The following is a 16293-nucleotide window of genomic DNA, read 5'->3' on the forward strand; positions in this document are numbered from 1 at the left end:
TGGCAAATATGGTATCGTTGTTCAAAAAAATCAATATAATATTGCAACATGATGGAACCTATGAATAAAATGTCTATAGGAATGCATCTCGAATGCAAGACTTGATTGGGTCAAGTTTTGCTTCATCATTGTTTGGATGTCATTTCTATAGTTAGTGAACTGAAAATGCTCAGAAAACACTGAAAAAAAGGACAAATAAAAAGTCATCATGACAAATGATGGCATTAATTATTAATAATTAGTATTCCTGATGTGAGAAAGTACTTACTTATCCTCCCTGAGTTCGGGAGAGATCAGAGAGAACAGCACGTTAGATCATCAAACACACACACACAGAAAAACAGGGACTGGGGAGTTCTACATGTACTGATCAGAGATCAAACCATCCTGATACACCCTGCTGGATGTTGGCCTGAGAACCAGGATCATTGCTGACATGGCTCTCAGCAGGAGCCTTATAACCGTGCAATGACTTCATTCATAACTGAAGATTCAGGTCTGTGTTACCGCTGACAGAGAGCTAAAAATGTTTGCTAATATATTCACTACTTACGGCTTCTTTCCCTCCAGAGTGTTGAGGTGAGTCTCCAGGGACTCCAGGAGACTTTCTGGGGCCTGCGGAGGAATAAAGAGAGGGGGGCTACCACAAGAAGAACACGATGGGTGCAGGGAGGGAGGATGAGAGCACTGAGATCCCTGGTCAAGGATTCCTGGCTGTCATGGAGAGAAACGATGTGCCGCCCCCTGCAGACGGAGGTTCTATGACAACGTACTTTCTAATGTGTCCGTGGGCAGACGTAAGGACTGACAGACGCATGTGGCGCTGTTGTTAAGAAGCCTTCACAAGAAAGATTAAGCTGACCTCAAAATGTGTCGTTACAATTTTATGTTTTCTTGTTATTTCTTTTTTTGTAATATTTGGGTCTACATTTTCTGAAAACTTTTGTAAAATACTTTTTTTTTTACTCGGTCGGGACCTTTTCTCCCATTAAAAAAAGAATTAAGCAAATGTACTGAAAAAAGGTGAATAGTGAATGAAAAAACAAAACAAAACTGATAATTAGCTTAAAAAAAGAATGTCAATAATCAATGATGCTTGACCAGGTTTTTGTAAGCATCGAGGGGCAGCCTCAATCCAAATATCTGGAGGTACAACGGAGCCTGCTGAGCACAATCTGCTGCTCATTTAGTCAGAAGATACAGTTTGAAAACCTCTGCATTATGAAATATACAGAAAATACAGAAAACTTCCATGCTAATAACCTCAGAATTGTTCTACAGAACTTATCCTTCATAGCACTGACTACCTCACTGTGAAAATATCCTCTCTGAATATTTACTTTTTACTGGCTTAAAAGAAAAGTCACGCACCAATCACAGAGTAGCAACACCCACGAGCACACCGCAAAAAGGTCGTCTGTCTAATGTGCGACACCACAAACAGCTCTTTCATCCTCAAGATTAAAACTGTGTTCTTCCTCTGCCATCTTTCCTGGAACGTGTGGATTCCCGTGGCTGCTGCATCATGACATGTCTCGTCAAACTCGTGCTGAATGGCAACACAAACACGTCTGACATGTCTTGATTTAAAAGCGCAACGACAGATAACTGCTTTAGCGGTGCACCCTTTGATCAGTGGCACGCAGGGCTGAAGCAGGTAAAGCAGGACACGATTCAGAAACAAACAGCCAGAGAAACAAACCTTCATGCTAACAGTGACAGCAATATTCCGCTCAGCCAGGATGCAAAGCTGCAGGCTTGCCAGCTGCTGAGCACATACAATACAGTACAATACCAGCTTATTAAGAGGTGTTCAAGCTAATTTAAGCAATGAGCTAAATCTCATTGAAAATTCACTTCCCTCATCCCCCAGCTACATTTCCTCCACCTATCAGTGCAGTCTCCTGGTCTGTTGTCCACAAGTCTTTGAGAGGCCAACGAAACACAGACTGTTACTTTTTTTTCTTGGCGTTGGGAGGAATGAAACAGTTCAAGTGTGTGTGAGAGGCGACGGACAAACATAAACGCTCCTTGACTGTAATTTTTGGACACCAACAGTCTCCTATGAGGAGGAGGCCATCAGAGAAGCTGTGGATTTGGCAGTGGCAGAGCTGCAGGTGAATGTTTGTGATGTTACTGGATGGCACTGGCGCTGCGGGGTAAAGTCACGCAGCACCACGGCTCTGTCTGCCTTTGGCTGATATCGTTCCTCCTGAAAGGGTCAAGAGCAGAAATTGGTGGCTGAGGTTGAGAAACTGTAGCAGTTATCACTCATGGACACATCAGTCCCACTTTATCTTCTAAGACTTTATCTTTTAATTAACTGTTTGGATCCCACCTCAACCCCCTTCAACGGTGGGACATTGGACGAGCAGACACGATCTCTCCGTCTGTGCGACTGGACATCTGAATACAACAAAAACAGCATGTGCTTGTAGAATCTTTGTTCCTTATTGTGTATGAAAACTAGTTATTGTGCTATCACTTTATATCTCTGCCGTTCTTTCAAAGAGCCTTCAGACTTTCTTTAGCCAAAACTTCCTTTGATAGATGAAATGAATGATGACCTGAAAGAACACCCATATTTATACAATGAATCTGAGTTTTTACAGCAAGAAGTGCAAGACATAAATCAGCACTGTCACGGATGCGGGTTGCAAATCATTAAAATCACCCAGGTGCGTGTCTACGTCACCGGGGCTGGAGCAGATTAATCGCTGTGCCAACCGCAGGGTCGCTGGACCTGAGATTGAATGCAGATTAAACTCTTTCCCACCGCGGTGTGAGTGTTAGCAGGTTCATTGGAAAACAGGTTTAACTTTGGCTGCTTCTGAAGGTCCACTTCTGTGGTGCTTTTGCTCAGTCAAGGGACGGTAAAACATGATTTCAGCACCGATTTTTAACCGCATGGATGATGCGAAGTGCAGTTGAAGGATGCTGTTCTAGGCTGAGGAGTTCTTGTTAAACGCTGTGAACACAATGTGTGAAATCCATAATAATCATCATCTACACTCAAAACATGATTTAGGCAAAAAACTATGCGCTGCCCCTCTTCTTAGGGTTACTGTATGTGCAGAGGAAGCTGCGCTCAACTGAGCTGGGAGAACTTAAATCAGTTTTAGAGGACTGAGAAAGAACAACACCTGATCGTGCTCATAAAATGTCCCTGGACTCAATTTAAGGGTCTGTTCCTTTTTAGGCCTCGAACTGGATGTTTATCTCTGACCTTCGACTGTAACAGGATAGTCTTGTCACTCATTTGAGGTGTTTGTCTGTTTTTGTTGTGGTTACTTGGTCTACGCAGCTCGCCTGACCAGTCTGCCCTTAGGAAAAAAAATATTTCATTACAGATGCCTGACAATACTGCTGTGTCATCTGTATTGGCAAATATCGTTCATTTGAAAAAGGTCTCGATCTTAATATCAGCCAAGCAAATCAAGATTTTTCTCTTAGTTTTTCTTCACTCTTGTTGTTTCTTATAAAGCAACAATGATCAATGGGCTTTTCCAAATTTTTGGAAATAAATGTTACTTTACAAAGTTCATTTTGATTTTTTTTCGCCATGAATAAGATGTGAAAAATCATATAAACTGAACGGACCCCAGCATCCATAATTTTAATCTCAATGAGACATTTATCTGGATAAATATAAAATAAAATCACAACATCCATGCCTGCTCCTCATGCAAAGCCCCCCCACTGCCATGTGGGACAGGACACGCTTAGCGGTAGAGTTTCCTCAACAGAACACCGATGAACTGATCCAGGAAACCACAGGAGAAATCTGGTTTCTCCTTCCAGGAGTCAACAGATTCAAGTGGAAATGCTCCTAATAATGGACAGTCCATGAGTCTGCCTTTATACGTTTGTTGAACTAAAAATACATTTAGCTGAGAGTCAAACAGCCGCCTGGTCAGCAGCATTGCTCAGCAAAGCACAGCTCAACCAATCATGTCTTCCAGGCGCATCATCCCACGAGAGCAGAGAGGCTGATGTCTCTCTGCTGGGTGTGTTTAAGTCAGACAGAGTTCAAATGCTGACCTTCCCTAAGCTCGCTCCCCAAAGCTAGCACTGCGCGGTACTCACTACTACTCACACTCTCAGCCTGAATGATCAATCGGCATCTCTGGAGGTGAAAAGACAGGGTGGGGCATAGTGGTTGTCAATCACAGCAGGACGACAGCTCAATGGCTGCATGGAGAGAGGAAGCATGTGAAGTGAGACGTGCCTCCATTTTACTGTAAAGTACCTGTGCAGCAGTCAAAGGGAAGAACACAGCCACAGGAATGTAGATGGAGATGCTACACATCCACACTACATGCAACACAGAACCTACGTCCTCTGTGAATGCTCTTTGCATCCTTAAACTGCATCACAAGAAGAAATGAACCAAAATAAATGAACGTTGAAGGAAGATCCTTACCTGAGTGAGTTCAGGTATGTCATTTTTGTCTATTCCCACTTGCTGCAAAAGGACACAGTGACATTTCAGCACAGAATTTACGAGGATGAGCAAGAACTAGCAGCTGAGCGTGATGCTCACGGTCGCTTACCTCAGCAATTTTGAAGAATTCAGAGACACGAGTCATTCGTGTCAGAAATCTCTTGTAGATCTCCAGCCCATCTTTACACTGGCTTCTCTTCATCTGGAAAAATTTCTCTGAAACAAGTGAAATAGGTGAGACCTTTATCCTGAGATAAAGTCGAGTGAAATATCTTCCGCTGTCTGCAGATGACACAACCTTTCTTTTGCCAAGATTCCTCTTGGCATTTTCAACTTTATTGTACAAACAGGGTAACTCAAGAAAAAAGGAAGAGTAGGAGAGGGCTGCTGCGTTTCAACAGTTAAACAGTTCAAGGTTCATTTAAAAAAACCAGAAGGTGCTCTTTGGACCACTTATGGGGAGAGCTATCCATAGCAAGAAAAAGGTTAAAAAGTCCAAGGAAGCTCTTCTTGTTACACTCAAATGCTTACAAAGTAAAAACTAAGCTGTTACTTTGTAAGCCAAGAGTAGGAGAGGGCTACAGTAAAGTCCTTTTAACGAAACAAGAATAGCCTTTGCACCTTTTTCTTGCTAGGGTAATTAAAGCCTTTGAGTAGAATGAAACAAGGGACATTACAGTTAGATGGGCAAAACTGTGAGCCCTGCTAAAAGATCAAAGCTCCATCATGAAGAACACAGGCAGGAAGAACACAGAGAAACACTTGAACGTTGATGGTTCGGATTTTTACAGAGCCTGATTTGTTTAGGATAAATAGAGATATTTACACTAACTACATAAAATAAGAACTGAACCTTGGTTCATTTTGTACATCAGGGATGGTGCGTTTCTTCATTGTACCTAGAAGATTGATGATGCCATCATTGTAGCAGGCGTATAACTTGATCAGGTCTTTGAAGAGAAGGAGGAAGCAGGCGTTTATCACTCCATTGTTCAGTTCCTGTGCATGCACCTTTAAACAGAAATACATTTAAAGAGGTAAAGTCTTCATTATTTCATTCATCATTCACAGCACCAAAAAAAAAAAAAAATGCACAGGAGCAAATGTAATCAGTCAATATCGGTAAACAGATTCAGAAATGTCAACAGTATTTTTTGCACAAGCCCTCTACAGACAGAGACTTGTAATCGTATGATTTACTGCTCGCGACACTGCGACAGGGATCTATTAATCTTGGGTAAGACCATCAATTTGATGCTCCACACGATGAGGCACCTGCTGAATCGCAGGCTAGTGGGGCGATTCAATACGAAGCAGCAGTCAGTAGCAGCAGTCACTCTGTGAGACGATCGTCCTGAATTTGCAACACTGTCAGACTTTTGTCCTTGGTTATCTTTGGTCACTGTTTTTGTTTTTCCCTCAGCAAATTCAGTGACATTCCAAAGTGACATTGTTGCCGATTAGCCAGTGTCACTCACATCAAAGTCCAGCAGAGCGTCGATCTGGCTCTGCAGGGTGGGCATTCCTTTCAACAGCTTCTCTACCGACATGGTCCTCATCACTCCCTCAGCTCTGATACAGAAGGGGGAGAAAGAGACGTGACAATGAAGTTTAAAGTCTTTGAAGAATCACAACATAAACCCTCTTTAATAATTGGGACCAATCACGGTTGAGTAACCGCCGTGATTGGTCCAACAGCTGAAAGAGTCAGACACATATACTGTCAGTCAGCTGAACCTGGCACACACACAGTTCCTTCTATTTTCTTGTCCCAGTTTATGTATCTGCCTGCTAAACACAGCTGTAATAACCAACTCACTGGGAGTAGCAGTCCGTCCCACCCACAAGCGGGACCCTTGCAGGAGGTGTGTGATTCCCCAGCTAAACTACCAGAAAACTAAGTAAAAACAATCATAACATTGCTGGAACAGCCATGAAGCAGCGTCATGAAAAATGAGAAACAATACCCTTTCTTGACTCGGCCAAAGTCGAAAGCCATCTGTCTGTAGGCGAAGGCCTTCTCATTGAGATAGCGGCTGTAGCGCCTGATAAATGTGGACATGTCATAGCCTGAAGAAAACACACACACACACAAGTAAACACTCTCCAATGCCAACTCGGGGCAGCATATTATTCGTGTCTATCTTGCGACAAAATTTCAAAATGGCTATCAAAATTGCAGGTATTCATATTCAATACAGTAACTACAGCCGTGTCTAAAGGCTAAAAGAACATTCAAGCTGGTTTGTTGCATACACACCAAAACCAAAGAGCAAAATGGTGAGACGTTGGTTACATGGAGCCAGGCTAAGTGTTACTGACTGTATATTTTATGGTAACTAAGCTAGCAAGTTAGCTTATCTCATCATGGAGGCTACTCATCTAATAGCTCAGAGATGTGAGTGGTGGCTCTTCACATGGCAGGGAAGTTAAAAAGTATTTCCCAAAATGTCACAGTTCTCAGCACAGTGAGCTCGGCCTTACCTGACTATCAGATTAAAAATACGTTGTGCTGTTTCAGTACTTGTTACTCCTTAAAACTGTTCTCATTCGTTACGAGATAAAAATGCAGCAGAAAAATATGGGGGCAGACAAAATATACACCAAGGTTGGGAAATAATGTCTGAAATCGTGGTTGACAGGTTGATTGAAGGCTCATTTGGTCACACAAGAGGAAAAGCAACGCCACCTACCATGGGAGCCTGTTTTGTCCAGGAAGTTGCTGAGGTTGAACAAGGTGTTCCTTGATGCCAGGAACTGCAAGAATCTCTGCGAGAGAGGACAAACACACAGGGTCAGTTATCCGATTCTACCACTCTCTGCTTCCAACATCATCTTAAATGCATTGTATTTGGACAAATGAAATGCAAAGCTCGTATTAAGTTGGGGTTCCCATACGCTGTGACAAACTCTACCGTATAAGTTGATAACAGATAATTAAGTAATAACCAGTGACTCAGCATCTTCAACTGCTTAATACACTTCTATCCTGTAACTTTCCGCTGAACTTAAACTCCAGCCAAATGTGATTCCTCAGACTGCACATCCACACACAGACAAAGTCATACTCAAATCAGCAGATGACCAATCAATCCTCAGTCTTATCCACAACAGCAACACTCATTCCAACTGGCAGGTGGCTGTTTGTATGGTTATTTAAGCAAAAAGAGAACAACCTCCTCCTAACCACTGACACAACCACAGAAAGACCACTGCACCCTGCGGACGGGAGTCTAACCTGCACAAAGACTCACTGACTGCTGTACTCCAGACTGATCTGAGATGTCCTCTGTCACACTGGACACTCTCTCCACCTGTCAGACTGCTAAATGCAACCTGAGGCCTCACAGACGGGAAAGTCTCAGAAGACACTGCAGCAGGAGCCTCCCTTCTGCAATTAATCTGTTTGCCACGGATGAAAGGTATAACTTTGTCCAAGCACTCGGCCCATCTGAGCGGAGAGGAGGTCAGTGGAACCACCGCTGAGCAAACAAATGCACTTGATACTGACTGAAACACCACAGAACCGCATGCCAACACCACTGCAGGGCTGTGCAATACAACCCACACCGCAATACAGTACAGCAACTATACTCCATCAATATTCAAGTCTCTACGACACAGGAAGTATTGGATCACAATACACTGGGATGAAATCATACTGTGACCCATGGATGTTATGACAGCTTGAGTTCCGTGATAGTGTAAAAAATCTGATTTATAGATTATTGGACTATCAGGGTGGTACACATGAAGTCATTTTCACTTAATTTTAAAACTTTCAATAAATTGAGTAGAGTATCCCAACACATATCGTATCATATCATGAAATATTGTGATACATATCGTATTGTGAGGTCCTTACCTTTACCCAGACCTGCAACAGCACTGTAAGTATTGTATGTAAATTACTGTGACTCGATACCTTCCTCTGCTTCTACACTCTCCATCCATCCATTTTCTACTGCTTATCCTGTTAAGGGTCGCGGGGGGGGGGTATCCCAGCAGCCTTTCCCCCTGGACAGACAACCATTGGCTCTCCCAGCCACGCCTACGGTCAATTTAGAGTCTGGATTAACCTGGTCCCCTCTTGATGTCTTTGGACTGTGGGAGGAAGCTGGAGTACCAGAGAGAACCCACGCAGGAACAGGGAGAACATGGAGACTCACACAGAAAGACCCCCTGGAACCTGGAACCTTCTTGCTGGGAGGCCACAGTGCTGACCACTGCTCCACCGTGCTGCCTTCATCTCTAAATGAATGTCTGACTATGTGACAATTCAAACAGATGACTTCATCTGAAAAAAAAAGACAGGCCAGCTTATTTGATCACCACCATCCACAGAGCTGTTCTGCTCGTTCAGCGTTCAACAGGAAAACTGCAAAACCGCCTGTGGCAGAGAACAGAATTAATATAAGAGATGCAATGCTATACTTGTCTTTCTCTTCAGTGATTAGAGTGATTCAAAGCTGCAGCCTCCCTGAGTGGGAGGCTGTGAATATAAATTAGACACATGAAAAATGCCAGGAAATAGAGCATAATATAGAAAAATCCTCTCACTCTGCAGCCTTGTGGGAAAAAACGCCTCCAGTGACACATGTGGACATAAATCATGCCACACACACGCACACGCACAATACTGATGTTTAAACTGCACAGAAGTGTCAATTACACGATGAAGTGGGAGGAGGTTACGAATGAAACACGCTCCCAGGAGAACTGATGAGCATCACGTTTCCTCTCCTGCAGTCTCCCTTCTCTCTGGGTTACACTGAGGTTGTGTTCTCCATTGTCACATATCTATCTGTTACCTTGAAATTTGTGACCATAACATACAGATAATTGTGTGTGTGTGTGTGTGTCTGAAGGGTTGCAGTATTCCACTGAATGAACATTTCCACCCGATGCTATGAAGGTGAACACCATTGTCTTCCTATCAGGACATCTCTTCTGCTTTCCTTGTGTTGCCCTCTGTCTTCTTTCTCTCAAACTATTGATTCTTCTCCTTATTTTTGCTGCTCCGTCTCCCCCCCTCTCTTTTGTGTCATTAGCCTTCAATGGCAGCTTGGGCAATTTGATGGACAGTAAAGCAGCATCTGTTTATCTCCATGTCATCCCTCGTTGCCCATTCAGAGTGTCTGTCTTTCCTCAGATAGCGAGACATGAAATCGTTGCGGGTCATGGGGGCGAGTCCCACTGGTAACTCTATCACTGCTCTAAAGTTTTAGGGCACGTCTGACACCCACGGCTGATGGTGCAGAGAGGACCTGGGCTTGAAAATCTCTATTCATGCTGTGAAACATAAATAAGAATCAGAAGCATAATGAGTTAATCTGACACTGAACACAACTGACACTTATAGTATATACCATGGAGGGACAAGAACACCCCCCCCCCATGGCATTCTTGATCTCTCAAGTGGAAATCTGCTGAAAATGAAAGTTCATGAGTCATATACATGAGCTCACGTGTTTTATTAGAAGACAGCAGAACTAGTTCAGTTGATTTTTACCAGCCTTTACATGACATCGTGAGTCCTACTGTACATTCCTGTGGCCTACAACATCCATCTTCTACTGCTTATCCTGTTTAGGATGGTGGGGGTGGAGCCTATCCCAGCAGCCTTCCCCCTGGACAGGTCACCAGTCCATGCAGGACCAACACATAGAGACAGACAACCATTGGCTCTCCCAACCACGCCTACGGTCAATTTAGAGTCTGGATTAACCTGGTCCCCTCTTGATGTCTTTGGACTGTGGAGGAAGCTGGAGTACCAGAGAGAACCCAGCAGGAACAGGGAGAACATGGAGACTCACCCAGAAAGACCCCCTGGAACCTGGAACCTTCTTGCTGGGAGGCCACAGTGCTGACCACTGCTCCACTGTGCTGCCCTCTAGAGCATCCAATCAGGCAGATAGTTTTGATTTCAGACATATTTGTGCCAACAGCAAGCTGGTAATCGTGGAGAGCCCAAGAATGTCAAATTAATTTCAGTGGTTGTGAAAAATATTTGGCTTTAGAGGATCAGTCAAGAGGAACTTATTAATCATGGGTGTGAATTGTTTTATAGCTCATATCCATGTCTAAGACAGGCAATCTGTTTTTTTCAGGGAGGTATTTGTGTATCTACCTTTTGGGCGTGTGATTTTATGCAGATAATCTTGACTGGGTCACTGCCCTGCACTGTCCTACTTTACATCTGACAGTACAGCCGGTTCTTGCTGTCTGCAGGAGCCACTTTGGTTGAGGAGGAAAAGTACAACAAAAGGGCTTCAGATGAAAGAAAATGGTGGCCAGGAATATGGACATGTCGCTGCAGTGTGCAGAATAGAAGGTGTGGAAGATGTGAAAAGTAACACTGCTCCGATGCAGAGAACAAAGAAGAAGGGGAGGCCCAAAATGTCTGCATAGAATATGATACTGGGTCATAAACCTTCCAAAAAGAGTCCATTTATTTATCTATTTAGTTGTTTTTTTGAAAGGGACAACACATATTACAATATGCATGCTGGTGGTGCACAACCACCATCTGCTGACAGGGGTTCAGCTGCATGTTTGTATTGTCAGTTGAAAGGACAAATGGTGAAGTTCAGGATGAGCTTTATGTTAGCATATACAGTAGTTAGGCTAGTTAGGCAATATTAAAAATGAGGAAGTTCATATTTCTTCTACTGGTAGTGAACCGCACACAGCTGATAGCAAGGAGACTACAGAAATAGCTACCAGCTCATGCCATCGCCGGGCCGCAGGACTCGTAAGATCACGCTTCAAGTGTGGAGCTTGTGCCTGCACCAACAGTGGTTTGGACTACTCATCGTGAACGTGTGTTCATAATAACAATGGCGGCTCCTGAGGAGGTTAGCATAGCAACTGTATGACAGACAATATGAGGTGGTGGCAGCTAAGTGTTTGTCTTTTTTAGACATTCCTGAAACACCAACGAGCACATAGCAAATAACTATAACTAATTACTATTCAACTGCAGAGTACAGTTGTGACTTAACAATGTGTGTGTGTGTGTGTGTGTGTGTGTGTGTGTGTGTGTGTGTGTGTGTGTGTGTGTGTGAGAGAGAGAGAGAGTACATGTGAGGGAGTGTGTGTGGGCGTGTCTGCATGTGTGCACATGCACACAGCAGTGGACAAATACAGAAATACACAATCAAGCAGTATTTGCTCAGTTCCATTTTTACTTGATTTAAAATACTACAAGACTTGCTTTTAAAAAATACTTAAAACTTCAAAAGTACATTTGGGTTATTTGTCAATAACTGAATTTTCCCCAGCTAACATTAGCTTTAATGCAATGGCAATGGATTTTAGCATCAGTGGGGCAGACTGAATTCAACTGACCAGTCCTTCACTCACATTCCTTTGCTCAAATCGCTATAAAAGAGTCTCTCAGAAATTGCATAAAAACTCAAACAGAAACATTACAACTTCAGATAACTTCATTTGTGAAACAAATAAATGATCTCAGTGTACATTCTAAGCTTGAAAGTGAGTTGTTGAATGCAGAGTTGTAGTTTGTTTGCAGTCAGCCTACTAGATCTAGGGGCTATGGCTTTGTTATTGGCTGCTCTTGCTGCTGACATCCCCAGACATCAGCAGGCTTGCCTCTCTGATCTCTGGTGTCAGAAGACTATTTTTCACATTCAGCTCTGCTGCCAGCCTAAGTTTGTTTGCAGGGTGTAAACAGTGTGTGTGTGTGTTTAATCCTCACCTCATTGCCATGCACCATGAGATGATGTGTGGTGATCAGGGCTTTGAAAACCACCACCCAGCTGGCATTACCGGCCCGCTCCATCAGCGTGTCGGCCATCTGGGGGACGTTCACATTGGACTCCTGGGTGGCCTGGATCAGGACTGGGAAGAACAGAAGTAGAGATCAGCACATGTAGCGCTTGTCCTCAAATAATACCAACACCAACAACTGCAGGGAGAGTGGAAGAAGACGGGAGGGTTGGAAGTGACAAACTATGCTGGAATTAATCCAGTGCAGTGGTACGGAGTGTGAAGTTTGCAGCACATCACAACCACATGGTCTAGCATCCAATTTTTAACTTTCATGGAACTTTTCCCTCACTTTCCCCCCTGCATTATTTCTTTGTGCCTCCAGAATGCAGAAGGAGCCAGCCACATACATTTGGCCTGCAGCTAGAGCTGACTGACAGTTAGCAACAGCTATGGGACCGTCTAAAAACTCTCTAGAAATGTCAGCTGACACACTCTCAAACACGTCATCTAGTATAATCCATGTCTTCATCCAGCCGTATGCTGAGTAATTATCAAGCACTTTACTAATCTGAGCTAAGCTCAAATTAAAAACAGCAAACATGCCCTAATTACCATTTTTTAATCACCCCAGAGTTTCTTACAATGCCCCAGTTTTTTGACAGTGGAGCAAAACTTTGGTTTCCTCCACTGTCCTCAAGTGATTATGGAGCCTCAACCAGTGGAGAGGAGACGAGGTTTCAGAGAACTCAGAGTCTGCTGGATGGAGAACTAGGAAGCAGAATGCAAACATTAGCTAGGACAACAGAACAGGGCGATGTGCTGTATGTAACACAGACAACAAATTAACCATAAATCCACATACATTTGTATTACTAAAACACCCACACACTTGAGTGATGCTAGGCAAGGACAGCAGGGAGTGTCACTGTGACACGGAGGTATGACTAACAAATGTGTACAGAGGGTCACTCCATGAGACAGGCACCAGTAGACTTTGGCACTGTTCTATTTTCTTTCTACCCAAATGTGTTACTCTTCTGAACACTCCTCACACAAAGGCCAATTTGAACCTCCAGTAATTCATATTTTCCATCCTCAGGGATCCATTCCTTATTGTTATTGGTCATCATTTTATGAGACTATTATTATTCAACCTGGTTGAATATGATCATGAAATTTATCTGTAACGATACCAACATTTTCCAATAAATCAGATGACGCTCACATGAACTCAGTGATCACAAATACAAATAACACATAAAATCTCCCAATTCTGCAGTTCTAAAAGCTGGAATTGGCACATTGGTAACAAAGACATGAGCATTTCTGATCATCTGCTTTAACATCAGAATTAAAGAACTAAAATCAATTTTCTTATGACTGCTCCAAGGATTCCAGACTGGTTTGACTCAATGATTGATGGGAAGTGTTGAGCAGTTGTGAGTGTGTTCAAGAGGCACGTGGTGGCATTCGTGGATCCTGATCCTTTGTGAGCCTGTACCAATGGCAGTGCAGAGGGGCACAGGGGGCGGCATGGCTCAGGGTTAGAGTGGCCGTCTAGCAACCAAAGGGTCGCTGGTTCGATCCCCCACCCCGGTGACCATGTCAAAGTGTCCTTGAGCAAGATACTGAACCCATAATTGCTCCTGATGAGCAGGTTGGCACCTTGCATGGTAGCCTCCACCATCAGTGTGTGAATGTGTGTGTGAACGGGTGAATGAGACGACACTGTAAAGCGCTTTGAGTGCCGCTAAGGTAGAAAAGCGCTATATAAAATTGAGTCCATTTACCATTTACCACAGAGGGGCCGAGCAAATCAATGCACCACAAAAACACATGTATATGTGTGTGTATGTATATATATATATATATATATATATATACATATATATATATATGCACTAACCTTTTTACGGTCCAATCCTGTGACCTACAGGACTTGTGACAATTAACTACCATGACTCTTTCTAACAGCAAAACCACGGTGAAGCTTCATATCACTTCACGTGATATAGAGACAGTGTGAGGAAGAAGATAAAGGAGTGTGTGTGTGTGTGTGTGTAGACTGATAGGCAGAGTCAGAGAGAAACCATGACTGGCATCATTTTAGGAGCCTTGATTTAGCAGAACAGGGTGTGTGAAGAGCGACTGCTATTGAGTGCTGTGAATTATGAAGTGGGATATCCACGGCTGCACATTTGCTGCCAGCAGACAAGGAGACTGTTGTGAGCTTCAGAAGTATCGACTAAGTGTCAGCTCACCTGTGACACCTCACACATGCGTGTCTGGAGAAATACAGTCTTGAGACATGACTGAAAAAAAAAAAAATTCAGTTTCTGATATACAAAAAAACACATGTCGGGGGCGTCCTTGCTAACGCTATGGTATATCCCCTCAATAACCACTCTTTTAGGTACACCTGTACGCTTGAGTCTACTGAATACTGAAATTTTCCATGTGTAAATATCCTTGGCTTTTACAGAGGCTGGTAAAAAGAATCAATGAGACGTGGTTCTCTGGGAGAAAACAGGGCAGCAGTAACCACTTGTTCTAATCAGGGCCTGAATACACATCAACCCTTGTTGCAGCTACAGCAGCACAGGACCCACCGGGTGCCACGCCTGCCAGCTAAGAACAGGAAACTGGCTAAACTAAAGCTGGACGACGGACAATTGGAAAACTGTTGCCTGGTGTGACCCACCCTCTGCCTCACACCCTCCAGGACTTGGTCATGGAAACCTGACGCAGCTTCTAACTAATTGCTCGAGCAAGAGCCCAAAAACCTCCACATGAAAGCCACTTTTACATCATGACATTGAGGAACGCCATGCATACCGAGCACTGCTAACAAAAACTGCTGGGCAGACCGAGTGACCTGCAGTCCAACAAGCATCCGGGTTTGTCGTGCCAACGTCACTCGTTATTCATGATACTGCTGTTTCAAGTCCTTGCAAATCTTTTCTCTCCTCCAACAAAAATGTTCTGATATGGGATTCACATTTCAAACTCCATGAAAGTTTGAATGCTGAGGCGTAAGGTAGTTAAAAAAAAACTTTTAAAAAATCATTTCATTTTCAAATATAAAAAAATATAAGATAAAAAAATCAGAACTAAATCGAGGCATTTCTGTGACTAAATGTATCAAACATTATCTTATTATTTTCCTGTATGCATGTTACTTTTGCAATGAATAACTGAGGTCATATATGTCCTATAGCTGCTGCAATAGCGCCAGGCGATGTGTTCAAGGTCATTTTGACAGTCATGCTACAAGTTGGCTCGCGCCTTAGCTTCCTCTATCATGCAGCAATGATTTCTGTGTGCATATCCTCTCCAGTAGTAAGGCGGTGAACACACATACACACACACACACACACACACACACACACACACACACACACACACACACACAGAGGATAATCCCTACAGGGCTGATGAGTCAGCAGCCTGCATCATCCTACATGTTTCATCTCTCGTGTCTCACTCGCTGCCGTCTCTCTTTACTTCCCACTGAGGCTGCTGCCAGACGGTGAGACTAAATATACGGTTACTATCATCTAATATCTGCATAAACCTGTACATGGACGGGAGGTTACAACTGAGAGAACCTGGGAAGCACCTTATTTCTGTTCTAAATTATAAATGGCCATGGATTCATCACGACGCTGCACTTGCTAATTTGAGAGTAGTTCCATGCTAAAATGTCTTTGTTCAGACTGTGCACGAAATACTGTAACTCCATCGAGACATTGCGTTTTGCCAGTGGGATCTAACATTGGTTATCAGCAGAAGAATCATCTGTTGCTGTAGAAACAGAGATTATGTTACATCACAAACAAATCAACAAACTTCCAAATGGAAAACGCAAAATTCGAAAGGATGCAAAATGAAACCCGGGAAAAAAACGTAAACATATTTCAAGAGGTCCAATAGCACATAGACAGAGAGCTTCAGTGCTGATTGATATTCAACAGAAACTCCTGACTCACTGTCTCCCTCCACCTTCAATTATTCATGCATCCGTGTGTGTTTGTGTGTGTGTGTGTGTGTGTGTGTGTGTGTGTTTGTGAGAGAGGAAGAGAGACAGGAAGAAAGCGAAACAGAGGGAGAGGATA

The 16293-nt window shown here is 43.3% G+C and overlaps 1 protein-coding gene across 9 annotated transcripts in view; it reads right to left on the reverse strand.

The window, feature by feature from the left end:
• The window catches only part of snap91a (synaptosome associated protein 91a), a 52298-nt gene that overhangs the window by 20192 nt on the left and 15813 nt on the right, over positions 1–16293 (reverse strand). For all 9 annotated transcript variants that reach the window (XM_086219217.1, XM_086219216.1, XM_086219218.1 and 6 more), the window contains exons 2-9: positions 12165–12307; positions 7138–7213; positions 6412–6514; positions 5923–6016; positions 5344–5455; positions 4554–4660; positions 4424–4465; positions 554–615 (exon numbers count right to left, since the gene is read on the reverse strand). In XM_086219217.1, coding sequence (XP_086075343.1) covers positions 554–615; positions 4424–4465; positions 4554–4660; positions 5344–5455; positions 5923–6016; positions 6412–6514; positions 7138–7213; positions 12165–12307 — 739 coding nt within the window. The remainder of the gene's footprint in view (positions 1–553; positions 616–4423; positions 4466–4553; positions 4661–5343; positions 5456–5922; positions 6017–6411; positions 6515–7137; positions 7214–12164; positions 12308–16293) is intronic.

The sequence above is a fragment of the Aulostomus chinensis genome, chromosome 11, assembly GCF_037954235.1.
Source record: "Aulostomus chinensis isolate RoL2024-O1b breed Wild chromosome 11, RoL_Achi_v1.0, whole genome shotgun sequence".
NCBI classification, from domain to species: domain Eukaryota; kingdom Metazoa; phylum Chordata; class Actinopteri; order Syngnathiformes; family Aulostomidae; genus Aulostomus; species Aulostomus chinensis.